This window comes from Stylophora pistillata, chromosome 3 (genome assembly GCF_964205215.1).
Source record: "Stylophora pistillata chromosome 3, jaStyPist1.2, whole genome shotgun sequence".
NCBI lineage: Eukaryota > Metazoa > Cnidaria > Anthozoa > Scleractinia > Pocilloporidae > Stylophora > Stylophora pistillata.
Window position 1 is genome coordinate 39720025 of NC_142521.1, and position 15195 is coordinate 39735219.

At 39.0% G+C, this 15195-nt stretch overlaps 1 protein-coding gene across 1 annotated transcript in view; it reads left to right on the plus strand.

Moving 5' to 3' along the window:
- The first annotated feature begins 365 nt into the window (after window positions 1-365).
- Window positions 366-15195, plus strand: part of LOC111340600 (mucin-like protein) — a 28680-nt gene continuing 13850 nt past the window's right edge. The window contains exons 1-8 of the mRNA XM_088752126.1: window positions 366-583; window positions 7293-9470; window positions 10487-10510; window positions 11141-11298; window positions 11823-12197; window positions 12467-12567; window positions 12758-12850; window positions 13920-14500. Of these exons, the coding sequence (XP_088608252.1) occupies window positions 517-583; window positions 7293-9470; window positions 10487-10510; window positions 11141-11298; window positions 11823-12197; window positions 12467-12567; window positions 12758-12850; window positions 13920-14500 (3577 nt within the window). The 5' untranslated portion in view covers window positions 366-516. The remainder of the gene's footprint in view (window positions 584-7292; window positions 9471-10486; window positions 10511-11140; window positions 11299-11822; window positions 12198-12466; window positions 12568-12757; window positions 12851-13919; window positions 14501-15195) is intronic.

The window sequence follows — 15195 nt, forward strand, 5'->3', positions numbered from 1 at the left end:
AGAACTCAGAAACTAATTGACCAATTTCTACGCCCACACAGATTAATCGAACCATATATTTGAACACAACTAAGCTTCAAGTTAACTAACAAGCTCACGAAAGTAATCTTCCATTTTATCAAAATTAAAGACAAACGCTGCAGTAAACACACCGAAGATCAATTAGGAACTAAAAACGTTTAAGTTTTGTCTTAACTTGAAATATTTGTCTGGTAATTAAACGTTTTTGACATGAACCGCGGATGTGGAATGCAAATCTTTCCAAGATCTAAAGTGGGTTAACGGGCCTTAAATGCCATATCAAGAATACAAAAGAAACCAAAACGGAACAAACGATGACTTAATCACACATTAATTTGTCCAATATCAATACACATGCAATTGATCATCACGTACATAAGAATGAATGTCAGAGTCGTTTTTCTGGAAAGTTTAAAAGAGTGTCGTTAATCAAAGACGAATCCAATCAAGTAACTTTGCTGTAAATTAATTTACCAAAACCGTTGTCCAGCCTAGATGTCGGATAACAGGATTATAAGGGTTCTTTGGATCCTGTTAATCGTGATCCTTAGCATCTCCAAAGGTAAGTAAAAAATATATTTCTTCTTTTTGTGATTTGCAAAAGCACCTTGACATTATCTCGTCCCAGCAAAGATTAGCGAAAAAGGTCAACAGTTACACTTAAGGAATCAATCAAGAAATGCTGCAAACAGAAATGGAAACGAAAGTTGTGCATAATTTAATTCAAGATCTCCCAAAAGACACCACTGTAACTTATCCTTGCAATGTTCTTCAATTCTGAACAGTAAGGAGTTCGTTCATGCTTAGCATGCGTATATCTAGTTATGGATGCCTGCGAGAAGTTTGGAGAGCACACATGAGAGAAGCGTAAGAGCTGCTCGAGACGTAGCCGAGAGCAGCTCTAGCTTCTTGAGTCCTCACCAAACTTACCAACTTCCCATAACTCAACCAAAGTCTCCTATAACAGCAGACACAAGCTGGGCTGAAGATTCCGCATGCTTAAATAGTTGTTTATTAGAATTAACGGCCAGAAAATTGCGTAAGTTGGTGTTGAAAATTTTTCAAATTCTGAAATTGTATAGCTATAAAAAAAAAAATTGCCATTGAACAACACTTTTGGGACGTATAGACTGATGTCTACAGAGTTGACAAATTAATTGAAGCATACCGTTGTTTACCAGAAGATGTCGGGCAACATCATTTGCTTTAATTCTGTTTTACAGATCATGATTTATTTCAAAAGGGAATTGTAAATGTATCAGCATTTTTCCATGAGCGCCATGAAGAAACGTCAAGAGACTGGCGACATGAATTGCTGATCCTTTCATTAAAAAAAGGCTCATATTGTTATTTGCTTGTTCAAATTTAAATGTGAATCAAGAACCAGACATTACGCAGAGCATATCAGATGGTGCTATCTAACTACTCTATGTTTATCGAAGGCGCTGTTTAAGGTTACATAATGGAGAATGATGTGTCACCAGTAGATATATAAAATTCCAACGTTTCCTATACCACCCTGACCGGCAGTAACATTACGTAGGTTATGCTGATCCGATCGGGTACTTAGGAATAGGTGCATATGATGGTATCCGGTCAATTCATCACCACAACAAACTCACTACCACAAACAAACTACCACTCAAAGTGAAATCGCCACCGGTGTCAATTTGACTTAAACGTTATGTGTAGCCTCTAGTGTGAAACTTACGTCAAACGAAAGCTAGGATCAAACAACAAACATATGAAATACATATATATGAACTGCGGTTATGAAACGTATATGTGCACGATCCTTCGCAGTAAAGCACTATTTAAGCAATAGTGAAAATCAGACCTGAAAAAAATTCAGGCCTGTACGGGATTCGAACCACTGACCTCTGCGATACTAGTGCAGCGCTCTACCAATTGAGCTAACAAGCCAACTGGGAGCAGGCCATCAAATTAATTCGACATAAACCCGTAGATGATAAATCAAACAACAAACATATGAAATACATATATATGAACTGCGGTTATGAAACGTATATGTGCACGATCCTTCGCAGTAAAGCACTATTTAAGCAATAGTGAAAATCAGACCTGAAAAAAATTCAGGCCTGTACGGGATTCGAACCACTGACCCGTACAGGCCTGAATTTTTTTCAGGTCTGATTTTCACTATTGCTTAAATAGTGCTTTACTGCGAAGGATCGTGCACATATACGAAAGCTAGGATGTTGCAGTATACTACGAAAAGGGAAAGGGACTCGGAAGTAAGGCGCGTCTCAATGATAGAACGTGACATGAAATAAAATACGCTGATATCACGAAGATAATGATCAGTTAGCGAACAGCGAAGCCAGAGTGATATTCGCCGAGTGATATAAGTGATTTCCGCTGATATGAATGAAACCGTTTGAAACTTTCATCCTATAAGTGCTAAGAAGTCGAAGTAAATTGCGAAAATAACAGCACGTGCAAATACAGCGAAGGTTACTCATTCAGACTTTGACGTCCTTTCATTGTTTGGTAAACCCTTTATTTCATACACAAAGAATGTCGAAATGAGCGTTAACACGAGTTTCGTTCTTATCAACGCAATTCGCAATCAAAATTCATACGAAAGGTTAGATCTTGAAGTTTATTTATCTTTCAGTTTCTGTGATGCGAAATTAAGAGTGCGTGTGCAAACACAGAAAAATTTTGCAGTAGGCGTCCTCTAGGAGTCCATGAAGGCCGAACAGATCAAACTCACAATTGATTAGAATAATGAGAAGAATGTCAGCGATGTTCCCTATGACGGCCGCATTTGTCACTTCATTTGAAAAAATGGTTTACCAAGCAAATAAAGAACGCCAAAGACTGTTTGAGCAGACTTCGCTGTATTTGTACGCGCTTTCAATTTCGCAATATACTTCAACCTCTTAGCACCTTAATAATGTAAATTTCATAAGATTTCATTCATATCGGCCAAAATCACTTAGCGAGAATCTCTCAGCGAATATCACTCTAGTTTCGCTGGTCGCAAAATGATCATAATCTTCGTGATATCAACATGATTCATTTCGTTTAACGTTCCATAATTGAGACACTACACCTTTCCCTTTTTGCAGTATACTACTACATCCTAGCTTTCATTTTATGTAAGTTTCGCCATAACGTTTTAGTCATGCAAGCATCTGTTATCCGGTTTCCTCAAACCTCTCAGGCAATAGAATTGGGTTACTCTTTTAATTTTATATGATCGATAGTTTTTTTTTCTTTATCCACCGACATTTCGATGTCACGTGACGTGACGTACGTGACATACGTTAAGAGTTTGATATTTTTAAGAATTCGATTTTTACGGCCGAATATGCTTGGATAAGAACAAAGTACTTTGCATTCCTTAGCTTCCGACATAGGTTCCAAGGAATGCAAGGCGTATTTTAGTGTCCCTAGTAAAAATGGCGAATTGATCCTTGTGCTTAAATATGGAATAATATATATCCAAAACTTGCCACTCCATAAATATATCCTATTAAACGTTTTGTTGTCTAGTATCGCGGAGTATTTTTACGAGTTGTGCCGTATTATGACGTCGACTAGCCCGTATGGCAAGTCAAAGTGCAAACAACAAGTAAAAATACTCAGCGATACGACACAAAAAAACGCTTAATAAGAGATTACTAGCCAACACGACCAAATTATTATTTCAGTGCGGGCGAACTTCGTGGATATTTATTTACGGTTGTCTGGAGTTCAAATATCGCGTGTTCTAACCCAACCATTAATTTTGGCGCAATTTTATTGGTTACTTTACGTCACTTGTGCAAAATCACAGGACAGTTATCATGCAATAATACCCGTCCGCGTCGATATTTGTCCTCCGATTTTTTCCGTGAAAAAGAAACATTGTCAACACAAGAGTTTCAACCATTCCGTTCTCCTATTTACATGGAAGGAACCAAAATGGTTTTTTTTTTTTTGCTTGCTTGCGTCAATCACGCGCATTCGCCATCAGATCACCACTGGCTTTTTTACTGTCTTTACGCGCAGTTTAATTGCGATGGCAAAATTAATGGGAGGGTTATAAAATAAATAAACCCCGTTCTGGCTTGCTGGTATGTCGGCTGATAATGTCCGCGGCTGAGAGATTGTCCTCAAAATTTCATATTTGCCCTCGAAGCTTCGCTTCTCGGCCAAATATTCATTTTTCGGACAATCTCTCAGCCGCGGACATTATTAGCCGACATACCAGCCGCCCGAAGGGGTTTATTTACTAAATATTTGTACTCGATTCGCATGTCATTTGTACCCTACATTGCGCAGTTGGATAATAAAAATCATATCCAACTACACTCCATAGAGTAAAATAACACCTAAGATGAGTACAGATATCACGTCGTATTTGTACTCTAAAGAACCAGTTAGAGAGGTTTTCTCGCATCGCGCAAGCGACAAATTAGATTGAATTTACAAAAAAAAAAATTGACGGACAATTTAAATCATTTTTCTGACGACGAAGAGTTGGAATGGCTGGCGAATATTGATCCAAGTTTATTAGATAAATCAAACAAAGAAAAGTAGTGGGACGTTTACATACATACATACATACATACTTTATTGCATAGCTCCCCCCTGGGGGCTCTTCCGCCATACATGAATATAAGATATTAAGTCGTAAAAACGTCATAATAAGATAACATGATATTTAAAAAAAAAAAAAAAAAAAAAAAAAAATTAGCTTATATTTCAATACTAAAGTCACATGTTACGAATTAAGAATATTCTTAAAAATTTTCTTTTTAAAACCACTTAGGCTATCTGTGTCTCTGATAAATTTGGTTAAAAAATTATAACTTTTAGCCCCACGGAAGGCAAAAGCCCTTTGCCCAGCCGCGTTTATGAAATTCATCATTTATTGAAGAAAATATATAGAAACGGCAACACAACAACGCGCCAACTCCGTTCCGCTTTGCATACTTATGTTACGCACTCTCCCTTAACAAGTATCCCTGAAATTCGCCCGCGCTGAAATAACAATTTGGCATGTCGGATAATAAATAACTTATTAGACATTTTTTTGCGTCGTATCGCTAAGTAATTTTACCCGTTATTTGTATTTTGACTCGCCCTACGGGCTCGTCAAATACGGCATAACTCGTAAAAATACTCATCGATACTACACAACAAAGCGTCCAAAAAGTTATATACATTTTCATCTTGTTCTACCTTTACTAAGAATAGGGATTTATATACAAAGTTTCTCCCACCTTTTATGCATCCTAATTATTCATTTTTGATAATGATCTTTTAAAATACTGCTATAAAAATGCTAATACGGTAAACGCGAAGCAGTGAATCCAAAGTCTACTTCTTTACTTCCTCGTTTTTGATAATACATTACAACAATCTAAGAATAGCGATTGAAATCATGTGGTAAACAGAAAAAAGGTTCCGTCACCGTCTCCGAAACCAGTATTTACAAAAGCCATTACCCTTAATGGCGTTCATAACATTTACTCCTAATTACTGTAGATATCTTTCGAAGGAGACTCTCGTTTGTGGGAATAAATCCCAGACGCTGGAAAAAATAGAAGACTTCGATACCGAAATGAAAAGCACTGAAAACGAGACACGAAATTTATCGCAAACGCTGACAAGATTTCGAGATCGGAATACACACCTTTTTATGAGGTGAAAGAGCCCCCGTGTGGGCAGATTTCAAGGGGGAGGAGAGGAGGGGGGTATCGTTAACAACACATTGAAGAGATCCAACAGCAAGTCATTATGTTTCTTCTCACTGTTGCCCCGCTTTGATGCATACTGTGTACATTATTTCGTTGGCTGGAAATTGGTAAAGGCCTTTGATTTTTTGGTTCTGTTTGTTTGTTCGTTTTTATATAGCATAATTGTAACTGTTGTCATAAATTTTGACCTGTTTCAGCTGAGATAAATGACATTATTATCGGCCAACTGTGTTTCGTAGAGTACGAATAACGCTCAAAACAAGCTCAAATATCTCACGGTATTTGTACTCCTGAGAATCGGTTAGACAAGTTTTCTCGCATCGCTCAAGTTACAAAAAAATAGAGGACAATTTAAATTATTTTCTGACGAAGAAGAGTCGGAATGACTGGCGAATATTGATCTAAGTTTATTAGATAAATCGAGTGAAGAAAAGCAGTTGAATGACAACGAAATTTCATAATTTATTGAAGAAAATATAAACAGCAACGCGACAAAGAAGACGAATTCCGTTCCGCTTCGCATGCCTCTATCATGCAGTCCTTGTAGATAAATATCTGCGAAGTCTGCCCGCTCTGAAAAAACAATTTGGCGTGTTGGATGATAAATCTCTTTTCAAACGTTTTGTTATATAGTATAGCTGAGTATTTTCTAACTCGTTGTTAGTATTTTGACGTGCTCTACGAGCTCGTCAAAATACGGCGCAACTCAAACATTCTCAGTGATACTACGCAATAAAATGTTCAATAAGATATATATATATATACTAGATTTTTCATCAGTATTTAGATTAGGAAGAGCGGGAGGAGGGGTTTTATGGAGCGGAGGGCTTTGTACAGCTTAAGATCTTTATGATATCTTGAACGTCAAAAGGATGTACCTTCACTTCACATTAATGCAGCTTTTTGGCCCACTTGAGAGGCGTCTAAAATGCATTAGGATTACAATGTTGAGTGGCCTTGCATCCATATGGAGATACAGCTAAGCTAAATATCTCGCACTGAACTTGCGCCTCGAACAAAACCATCATTATTAAGTCGTATGAGACCAGTTTAAGCGTTCATGAACATAGTGCCACAACACTTATAATGAGGACCTGTTCCGAAGCTACGAATCAAAATGCTTATGTGTAAATCGAAATGTAACAGTCGCCCAAGCGTGGAAATTTCCTATCGTGTGGAGAGTCAGAAATAAGCCAACAAAAGGTAGCAGTCATGTCTAAAATTGGCCACGAGTGACCGCCATTTTCAAACAAAGGCCGTTTAGAGAGCCAGTGCCACTACATCAGAGTCAGAGGAAACTAGAGCCAGCTAGCCCGTGCATGAATGTAATATATGACAAACGGCCTCATGTTTCTAGGCTGTTCAATGTGCATTACGAGTGTCCAGCAAAGTTGTTAGAAAGTAGATTATTGGCTTAAACGAGTTTAAAATAATGGGCAGCCATTGTCTAAATGAAGCTTATTCCTACTTTCTGACATTATTACAGAGTAATTTAACTCAAATAAGAACTTCTATTCCAAATATTAAAAATAATCATTTTTGCCATCCGTTTGACAGCATTTTCCAGTGTCTCACCAAGTTCAAGCACCAGCAGCACCATTAACGCACTGAGATTAGGAGGAAACAGCTCCAGTGTTCCACTAAGTTTAAGTAGCAGCAGCTCCAGTGTCGAGCTCAGTTCAAGTAGCAGAGGCTCCACTGTCCCACGAAGTTCAAGCAGTAGCAGCTCCATTCTCGCAGTGAGTTCAAGAAGCAGCAGTTCTATTGTTGCACTAAGTTCAAGAAACAACAGTTCCATCGTCGCAATAGGTTCAAGTAGCATCATCTCCAGTGTCTCACTCAGATTAAATAGCAGCAAATCCACTGTCTCACCAAGTTCAAGCAGCAGCAGCCTCATTGCTTTACAGAGTTCAACTGGCAACGACTCCGCTGTCCCTCAGAGTTCAAGTAGGGGGGGCTTCATTGTCACACTGCGTTCAAGTAGTAGCAGATCCAATGTCTCACCAATTCCGAGTAGCACCATTACCATTTTCTCACAGATTTCAAGTAACCGCAGCTTAAGTAGAAGCTATACCAATGTCTTACAGAGTTTAAGTAGCAGCATCACCGTTGTCTCAGATAGTTCAAGTGGTAGTAGCTCCATTGACACAATGGTTTCATTAAGTGGCAGTTTCATTTTCCCACAAAGTTCAAGTAGTTCAAATTCAAATAGCAGCAACTCCATTGTTGTACTTAGTTCGGATATTAGCAGCTCCGTTGTGGCACTGAGTTCAAGCAGCAGCAGCTCCATTGTTGCACTTAGTCCGGATAGCAGCAGTTCCATTGTTGCACTGAGTTCAATTAGCAACAGCTCCAGTGTCTCTAGTTCAAGTAGCAGCAACCCTCCTATAACCCTGATTTCAAGTAGCAGCAGCTTCATTGTTGCACCGAGTTCAAGTAGCAGCAGCTCTACTGTTGCACCGAGTTCAAGTGGCAGCAGCTCCACTCTCTCACTAACGTTAAGTAGCAGCAGCTCTAAGGTCGCACTGATCTCAAGCAGCAGCAGCTCCATTATTGCACCGAGTTCAAGAAGTAGCAGCTCCACTGTTTCTTTAACGTCTAACAGCAGCAACTCCATTGTAGCATTGAGTTCAACTAGCAGCAGCTCCACTGTCCCACAAATGTTTAACAGTAGAAGCTCTATTGTAGCACTGAGCTCAAGTGGCAGCCGCTCCCCAGTTTCATTGAGCTCGAGTAGCAGCAGCTCCATTTTCATACTCAGTTCAAGTAGCAGCGGCTCCAATGTTGCACCGAGTCGAAGTAGCAGCAGCAGCTCCATTGTAGCATTAAGTTCAAGTAGCAGTAGCCTCAATGTCCCACAAACGTTTAGCAGCAGCTCTATTGAGGCACTGAGTTCAAGAGGCAGCCGCTCCCCAAATTCATCGAGCTCGAGTAGCAGCAACTCCATTTTCACACTCAGTTCAAGTAGCAGCAGTTCCATTGTTGCATCGAATTCAAGTAGCAGTAGCTCCATTGTTGCACCGAGTTCAAGTGGTAGCAGCTCCGCTCTCTCATTATCGTCAAGTAGCAGCAGCCCTAGGGTCGCAATGATTTCAAGTAGCAGCACCTCCATTGTTGCGTCGAGTTCAAGTAGCAGCAGCTCCACTGTCTCTCTAACGTCTAGCAGCAAGAGCTTCATGGTAGCATTGAGTTCAAGTAGCAGCAACTCCACTGTCCCACAAACGTTTAGCAGCAGCAGCTATATTTTCACACTCAGTTCAAGTAGCAGCAGCTCCAGTATCGCCATCCTTTTAAGTAGCAGCAGGTCCACCGTTGCTCTGACTCTCAGTAGTAGCAGCTCCATTGTCTTACTGAGTTCAAACAGAAGCAGCTCCATTGTTGTACCGATTTCAAGTAGCAGCAGTTCCACTATCTCACTAACTTCAAGTAGCAATAGCCCCAATGTTGCTCTGAGTTCGAGTAGCAGCAGCTCCATTGTTGCCCCGAGTTCAAGTAGCTTCTTTGAGGCATTGACTTCAAGTAGCAGCAGCTTCAGTGTCTTACCAAGTTCAAGTAGAATCAGCTCCAGTGTCGCACTGGGTTCAGGTAGCAGCAGTTCCGTTGTTTCACTAAGTTCAAGTAGAAGCAGCTCTAGTGTCAGCGGTAGCGGCTCTAGGGTATTACCGAGTTCAAGCAGCAGTTTCTCGTTAAGTTTAGTGTACAGCATCTCTCCAACTTCAAGTAGCCAGATTATCCGTAAGTATTACGCCATTTACAAATTTATCCCCTTTAGAAACTGATTCGCTCCTATGGTTGAATGTGCTACTTATTTTGAAGATTAGCCCACCAGGGATCAAAGTTGTCAGACTTTATTTGTACTAGAGTGAATAGGGTTCGATACATTCGCGGTTACCTCCTAGTCAACTGAAAATTAAGTAATTTCGAGATAAATTGCTATTTAAAATATTCTTAGTTGAAGCGACAAACGGTTTCGTAACTTACAATTTGTGTTTCTGAGTAGTTGGATCCCTTGATTCGCTATCTCAATGCTTTATCTTGATGCTTACGTTTACGACTGTTGACAACCAGCTTCGAATCTTGTTACATCATAAATTGTTCCTTTTAAAACATATGTCACATGACCTATTTTTCCCGCCCCGCGTAGTCGAGGTGAATTCGCAATTACGATAGTGAATTCTAATTCTTTGTTACGCGCGTCACTAAACATGCAAATCAGAAACAACATAACATGCCCTTTTGCAGGTCGTCAATTTATGAGTTTCCACAGTGCAATGCGTTACATAGAAATCATTTCTTTGGAGTCGGACTTCGTGACTCAGAGTAATTATTTGCTCACCACTGTTACAGAATGTACACCTCAAAGAGTAATGCTTAAAACTAATCTTCTTATCATCTTTTACTTGGTTAACAATTTTGAGAAAAGTGTTGTTACACTACTTGCACTTGTTTCTTTCTCATAGTAACGATAGGTTCCTTAAATTATTACAAAGCTTTTGATAATCTTACTTCTTAGAATAAAAAGCATTACACACTGTAATTAGTACATCGTGTTACATAGCCTATGTAAGATGCGTTACGTTGCTTTCTCACACGAATCATATCGTATTCTTCATTACTATAAGGATGCATAACCTTTATGTATTTCAAAACTCATTTTCATCAAATTATATAATGCGGAACCATGGACTCTTAAATTAGAAATAAGATACCTTGCATCTGATTATCACATTTCTTTTTAATTTTTTCTTCAGCTACTACAACACCAGCTGCAACAAGTAAGAAAGCATGTGTCCCATGCCTTTTCCTGTGAATTTATCTAATCTAAATCTAGTTTCCTTAGAATATTTAAAAGTATTTCAGCATACAATAAAACTGTTACGCCTGATAGAATAAATTAGAACAACCAGTACCTTACTAACAGCCATACCAATGATGGCCTTCAACTCTCATTAGAATGACTTCCTCTTCTTGAAACCAATTGCAGCGAAGGAAATTTTGGTTAGGATTCAAAACTTCACTGTAGAAATTGTTTTTTATTAGTTGAGACCTACACAGAGTTCACTAACTTGGTTTGATTTTAAATACCTGATTTGGCATGACACCACTAATTAGTGAAGAAAGAAGTCTGCCTTGTATTCTTTTATCTTATTAACTTATGCCACACCAATTTTGCAATAACACAGCGTACGAGAAAACCGAAAAAGTAGCTGCCAAGGCTCTTTTCATTATGTTTCAAACCTTTACCTATAGAAAACAATTGTTTTAGGTTTCAACTAGTTTCCACAAAGGATGCTATAATTAACTTCATTCTCTGTCTTGAAATATGCCATATAATAGTTAAGTACAGGAAACTCATTGATTAGTCACCGATGTACTTCTTATTTTATTTATTTTTTAATTCAAAGCAACCCCAATCGCGAGCAACTTGTATCCTTACGGTCCAAATCAGAATGATAATGAACTTCGTCTTGAAGATACTTCTTCCTACTCCGAACGATGTTTGAGGATCAACACAGATTGGACTGGATTTCCGTTTTTCACGGAAAGGCATTACAAATTATACGTGAGTATAAAACTTTCCTATTAGAAATTTTTTATATTTCAACATATAGACAATGTTTGCGTTTGAAATGCATGAAGAAAATTGAGAATCTGAGAGTAACATTGCTCCAATAAAAATCCTTGAGCTGCCTGTGCAAAAGGTGTTGGGCAACTATTTGTTATGAAAGTTTTTTAAAGATGTGTTGTTTCCATAGCCTTAAAACTCCCTCCATAAAGCATATGAAGCTCATCGAGCCGTTACCTCAATCGAAAGAGTAGAGTGGAGAACAGGAAGCGAAGTTTCCACAAACGTGCTCATTTTCTCGTACATAATTACGAAATACCTGCATCATGCTACAAATGCAAATGTGTCCCACTCCAGTTAGAGAAGAGCCTTTTTTATTTTTCATCCTTTTTTATTTAATTTTTTTTCACCGTGTATACTCGGCAGTTAGAGTAATTTACCTAAGTAATAATTAATCTGGAATTATGGTTGCATTGTTACAAATTTGCCTATATCTATCATCCTTTGTCCCCTATTTCTAGATTTGTCGAAACGGTATAATCCAATTAAATTATGAGTGGAGCTGGTGGTGGCCACGGAAATTTGGTATCTACTGGTGGTTAAGAAACATGAGTATTATTGCGCCCTTCTGGGCCACAACTGATACTTATTTTGCCTTCAAAAACGGTCATTCAAAGGTTTATTATCAAGTGTACAGCCAAACCAAAGAAACATCAAATGAAATTCTGGATATGGCCTCAAAACATGTGCAGAGCTACACCGGAGGATTTGGCGACTTTGAGGCCACGTGGGTCCTTGTTGTGACCTGGGAAAATCTCTGTCCATACGTGTATCATTCACACTACTATTACTACCAAAATATCAACGAGCAAGATTTCCTCTTGAATTGTCCTCGAGTAAGTATTTTACACTTCATTTGTAACTATTATAAAGTAAAGGTAACATTATAACTTAATGTCATATAATTGCTACGGATCAATTATACTTTACATAGGAGTTACCCTATGAAGTTGCCCTCCCGATTACTCCCTAAATTATACTCCACTCTGATAACTGCACGCATGAATCATGAGGTGTAATGTAGTGCATCAACTAATTGATGGAAACAGTTACGTTCAAACTATAAAAATCTGAGATATTTTTTTCAAATTTAATCGTTTTCCAGAGCAACACATTCCAAGCTGTCTTAATAACGAATGGGTTCAACGCATTCTTGATGTATAACTACCCATATGGAGGAATTCAGTGGGTGATCCATGCAGATCCGTAAGTTTTCTACGCCTCTGATTGAAACTCAAAGTCAGAATATAAATATGTTATAAAATCGTATATACATTGAAATGTGTCCTAGTTTGCCATGGAAGTAAGCATATTGCCGAAGAAACCAGAGATTCCTGAAACCGTGAAAAAATTGAGTAAAAACGATAGCATTAAGTATTTTATCGACCATTTGCAGGAATTACTACCGATACTGGACCGACTCCTATGGTCTTCCTGTAGCCGGATGGAATGCAGGGAATGATGGGAAAGATTATATCAATATGAGAGGGTGAGATGAATCAATTGTGAGTAGAAATCGGTCAACAGGATGAATATCCGAAACAATCTCTATCAGCCAATGGCGTATGAAAACACAAAGAAACCTGCTGATTAGTACTCCGATCTGATGTGACAGAGCCAGGGATGCGGCCAACGCTGTGAATGCTCATCCACGTGTCCTGCTCGAAACAGATTATCCGTCCACGTGAAATTTTCAAAGATTCTTCAAAATTTTATATTTAGTTTTTTTTTTTAATTCAGGAAATTTTCAAACCACCTGTTGTGATTGGTGCAGATGGGTGTGAACCTTTAATTTTAGTCTGAAATGCCTCACAAAGCCCCGAACTCAATGTACTTATAACTTCTATCAGTATAAATCCGGATCTACTAGCGCTTTCTCACAAGTGATACAATCTGATTGGCTACGTTACTTGCCATCTATTGAGTGATAGTTACCGAGCAAAGAGTGTACCCTAAGACTGAGTTATTTCTATCATTATTTGATAATATTTACCCCTGTCTTATCGATACATTTTAAACAACCAATTAATCTATAGAATAACAGTTAAATGGACGATTCGTTTAAGACCTCCTGTGATGCATGATTTTTTATTCCAAGCTTTCCCCGATCTGCGGCATCAGACATTCCCTGACGATGCTGTAGATCGGCGAAAGGTTGGAACAAAAGAGAAGTAAATTACCTCAACGCCTCAGTCGATTTGATTAAATTTACCTCCTTTTAAAGGAAAACATCAACATTTTAATAAGAACAAGTATGCGTGAGAGATTTTTCGGGAATCGCTCTCATCAATTGTCATCCGATAGAAATCTAGACTTTATAATTTAATAATTTAATTTAAAAGAGAAGTAAATTACCTCAACGCCTCAGTCGATTCAGTTAAATTTACCTCTTATTAAAGGAAAACATCAGAATTTTAATAAGAACAACTATGCGTGAGAGATTTTTCGGGACTCGCCCTCATAAATTGTCAACCGATAGAAATCTAGACTTTATAATTTAATTGTTATAAAAGACGGTAGCGAAAGTAATTTTTTGAGGTTAATTTTTCTGATTGCAGTTCTGGCACATTTGGGATGTATGACCTCGATAAGAAGGAAGGAAACACAGGTTTGCAGGGAAGATACTTTTGGAGAATTGAAAACAGTAGTGGACAAGGTGCACTGGAGAAATGCTTCAGTTGGATCAGACTTAATGAATACTGGGGATTCCGTTACTGGTATGACCGACTCATAAAACCAGACCGGGAAATGGCCTGCCCCTGTACTGCTTGGCAGGCATGGTTTGATCGGGGACGATTCAGATGGAATTGGTGGAACTCATGGCCAGACTGGTGTTTTGAGTCCAGACGATCCAGGTTCTTTTATCGCTACACCACGAGTACTGGACTAATAGGTGTTCGGATGAGACAACAGTGCTGTTACTCCACGGAATGGGAAGACTGGGCTGCTCTTAAGCAGGGCCCCCCTGACGGAGGACGAGTAAAAGTGACAGTTTTTTATTACTGGCACAATAAGGTTCAAACCTTTTACACTGACGAACAGGCTTACCAGTATTGCTGCGTAGATCTACCTTTCTGCAATTTGTTCTATGCTTATCGTCCGTCTGACAGCTGCGCACTGTATAGGCCTCCAATTAGACGTGAGTGTTACATAATATGTACTTATTAAATGAGTGGGAGGGCCGGACGGAAAAAATATTTGGCTCGAGATCATGACCTACGGACTGAGCGCAGCGAGGTTCGTGCTTCAAAACCGATAGCCAAACATTTTCTTAACCGTTCCGACTAAACCTAGTCAAAACGCATTTTACATATGACCCCCCAGTGTTTAAAATTTCAACCTAGATAAGATGCGATAGAAGGGCCCACGCAGCCACGCGAGCACAAAAAAATTCTGCAATTATTACTTTTGCGTTTTTTTTGGGAGTAAAAACAAGAAACTCACAACTCCTTGAAAAAAAGCAACTTTTTCTTCATTTCGGTTTTTCTTCAAGTTTTTGCGACAAAGCGACGTGAGGGTAGTAGGGCAGGACGGCTTTTTCCGGAACGGCTCTCGTCAACCCGTCTGGCCCTGCACACGTCAGTTTTTACTGTGATTTTCTATAGGATTGCGGGAGAGGGTTCGGACGGATCATATGATATGTACTTACTGACTGAGTGGGAGGGCCGAACGGAAAAATATTTGGCTCGAGGTCCGTTGACCTACGGACCCAGCACAGGGGGGTCCGTGCTTCATGACCGAGAGCCAAATGTTTTTTCGTCCGGCCCGACGAAACTCAGTCAATAAGCATTTTAAAATATGACAATTAACTGTTGAAAAATACAACCTAAATTG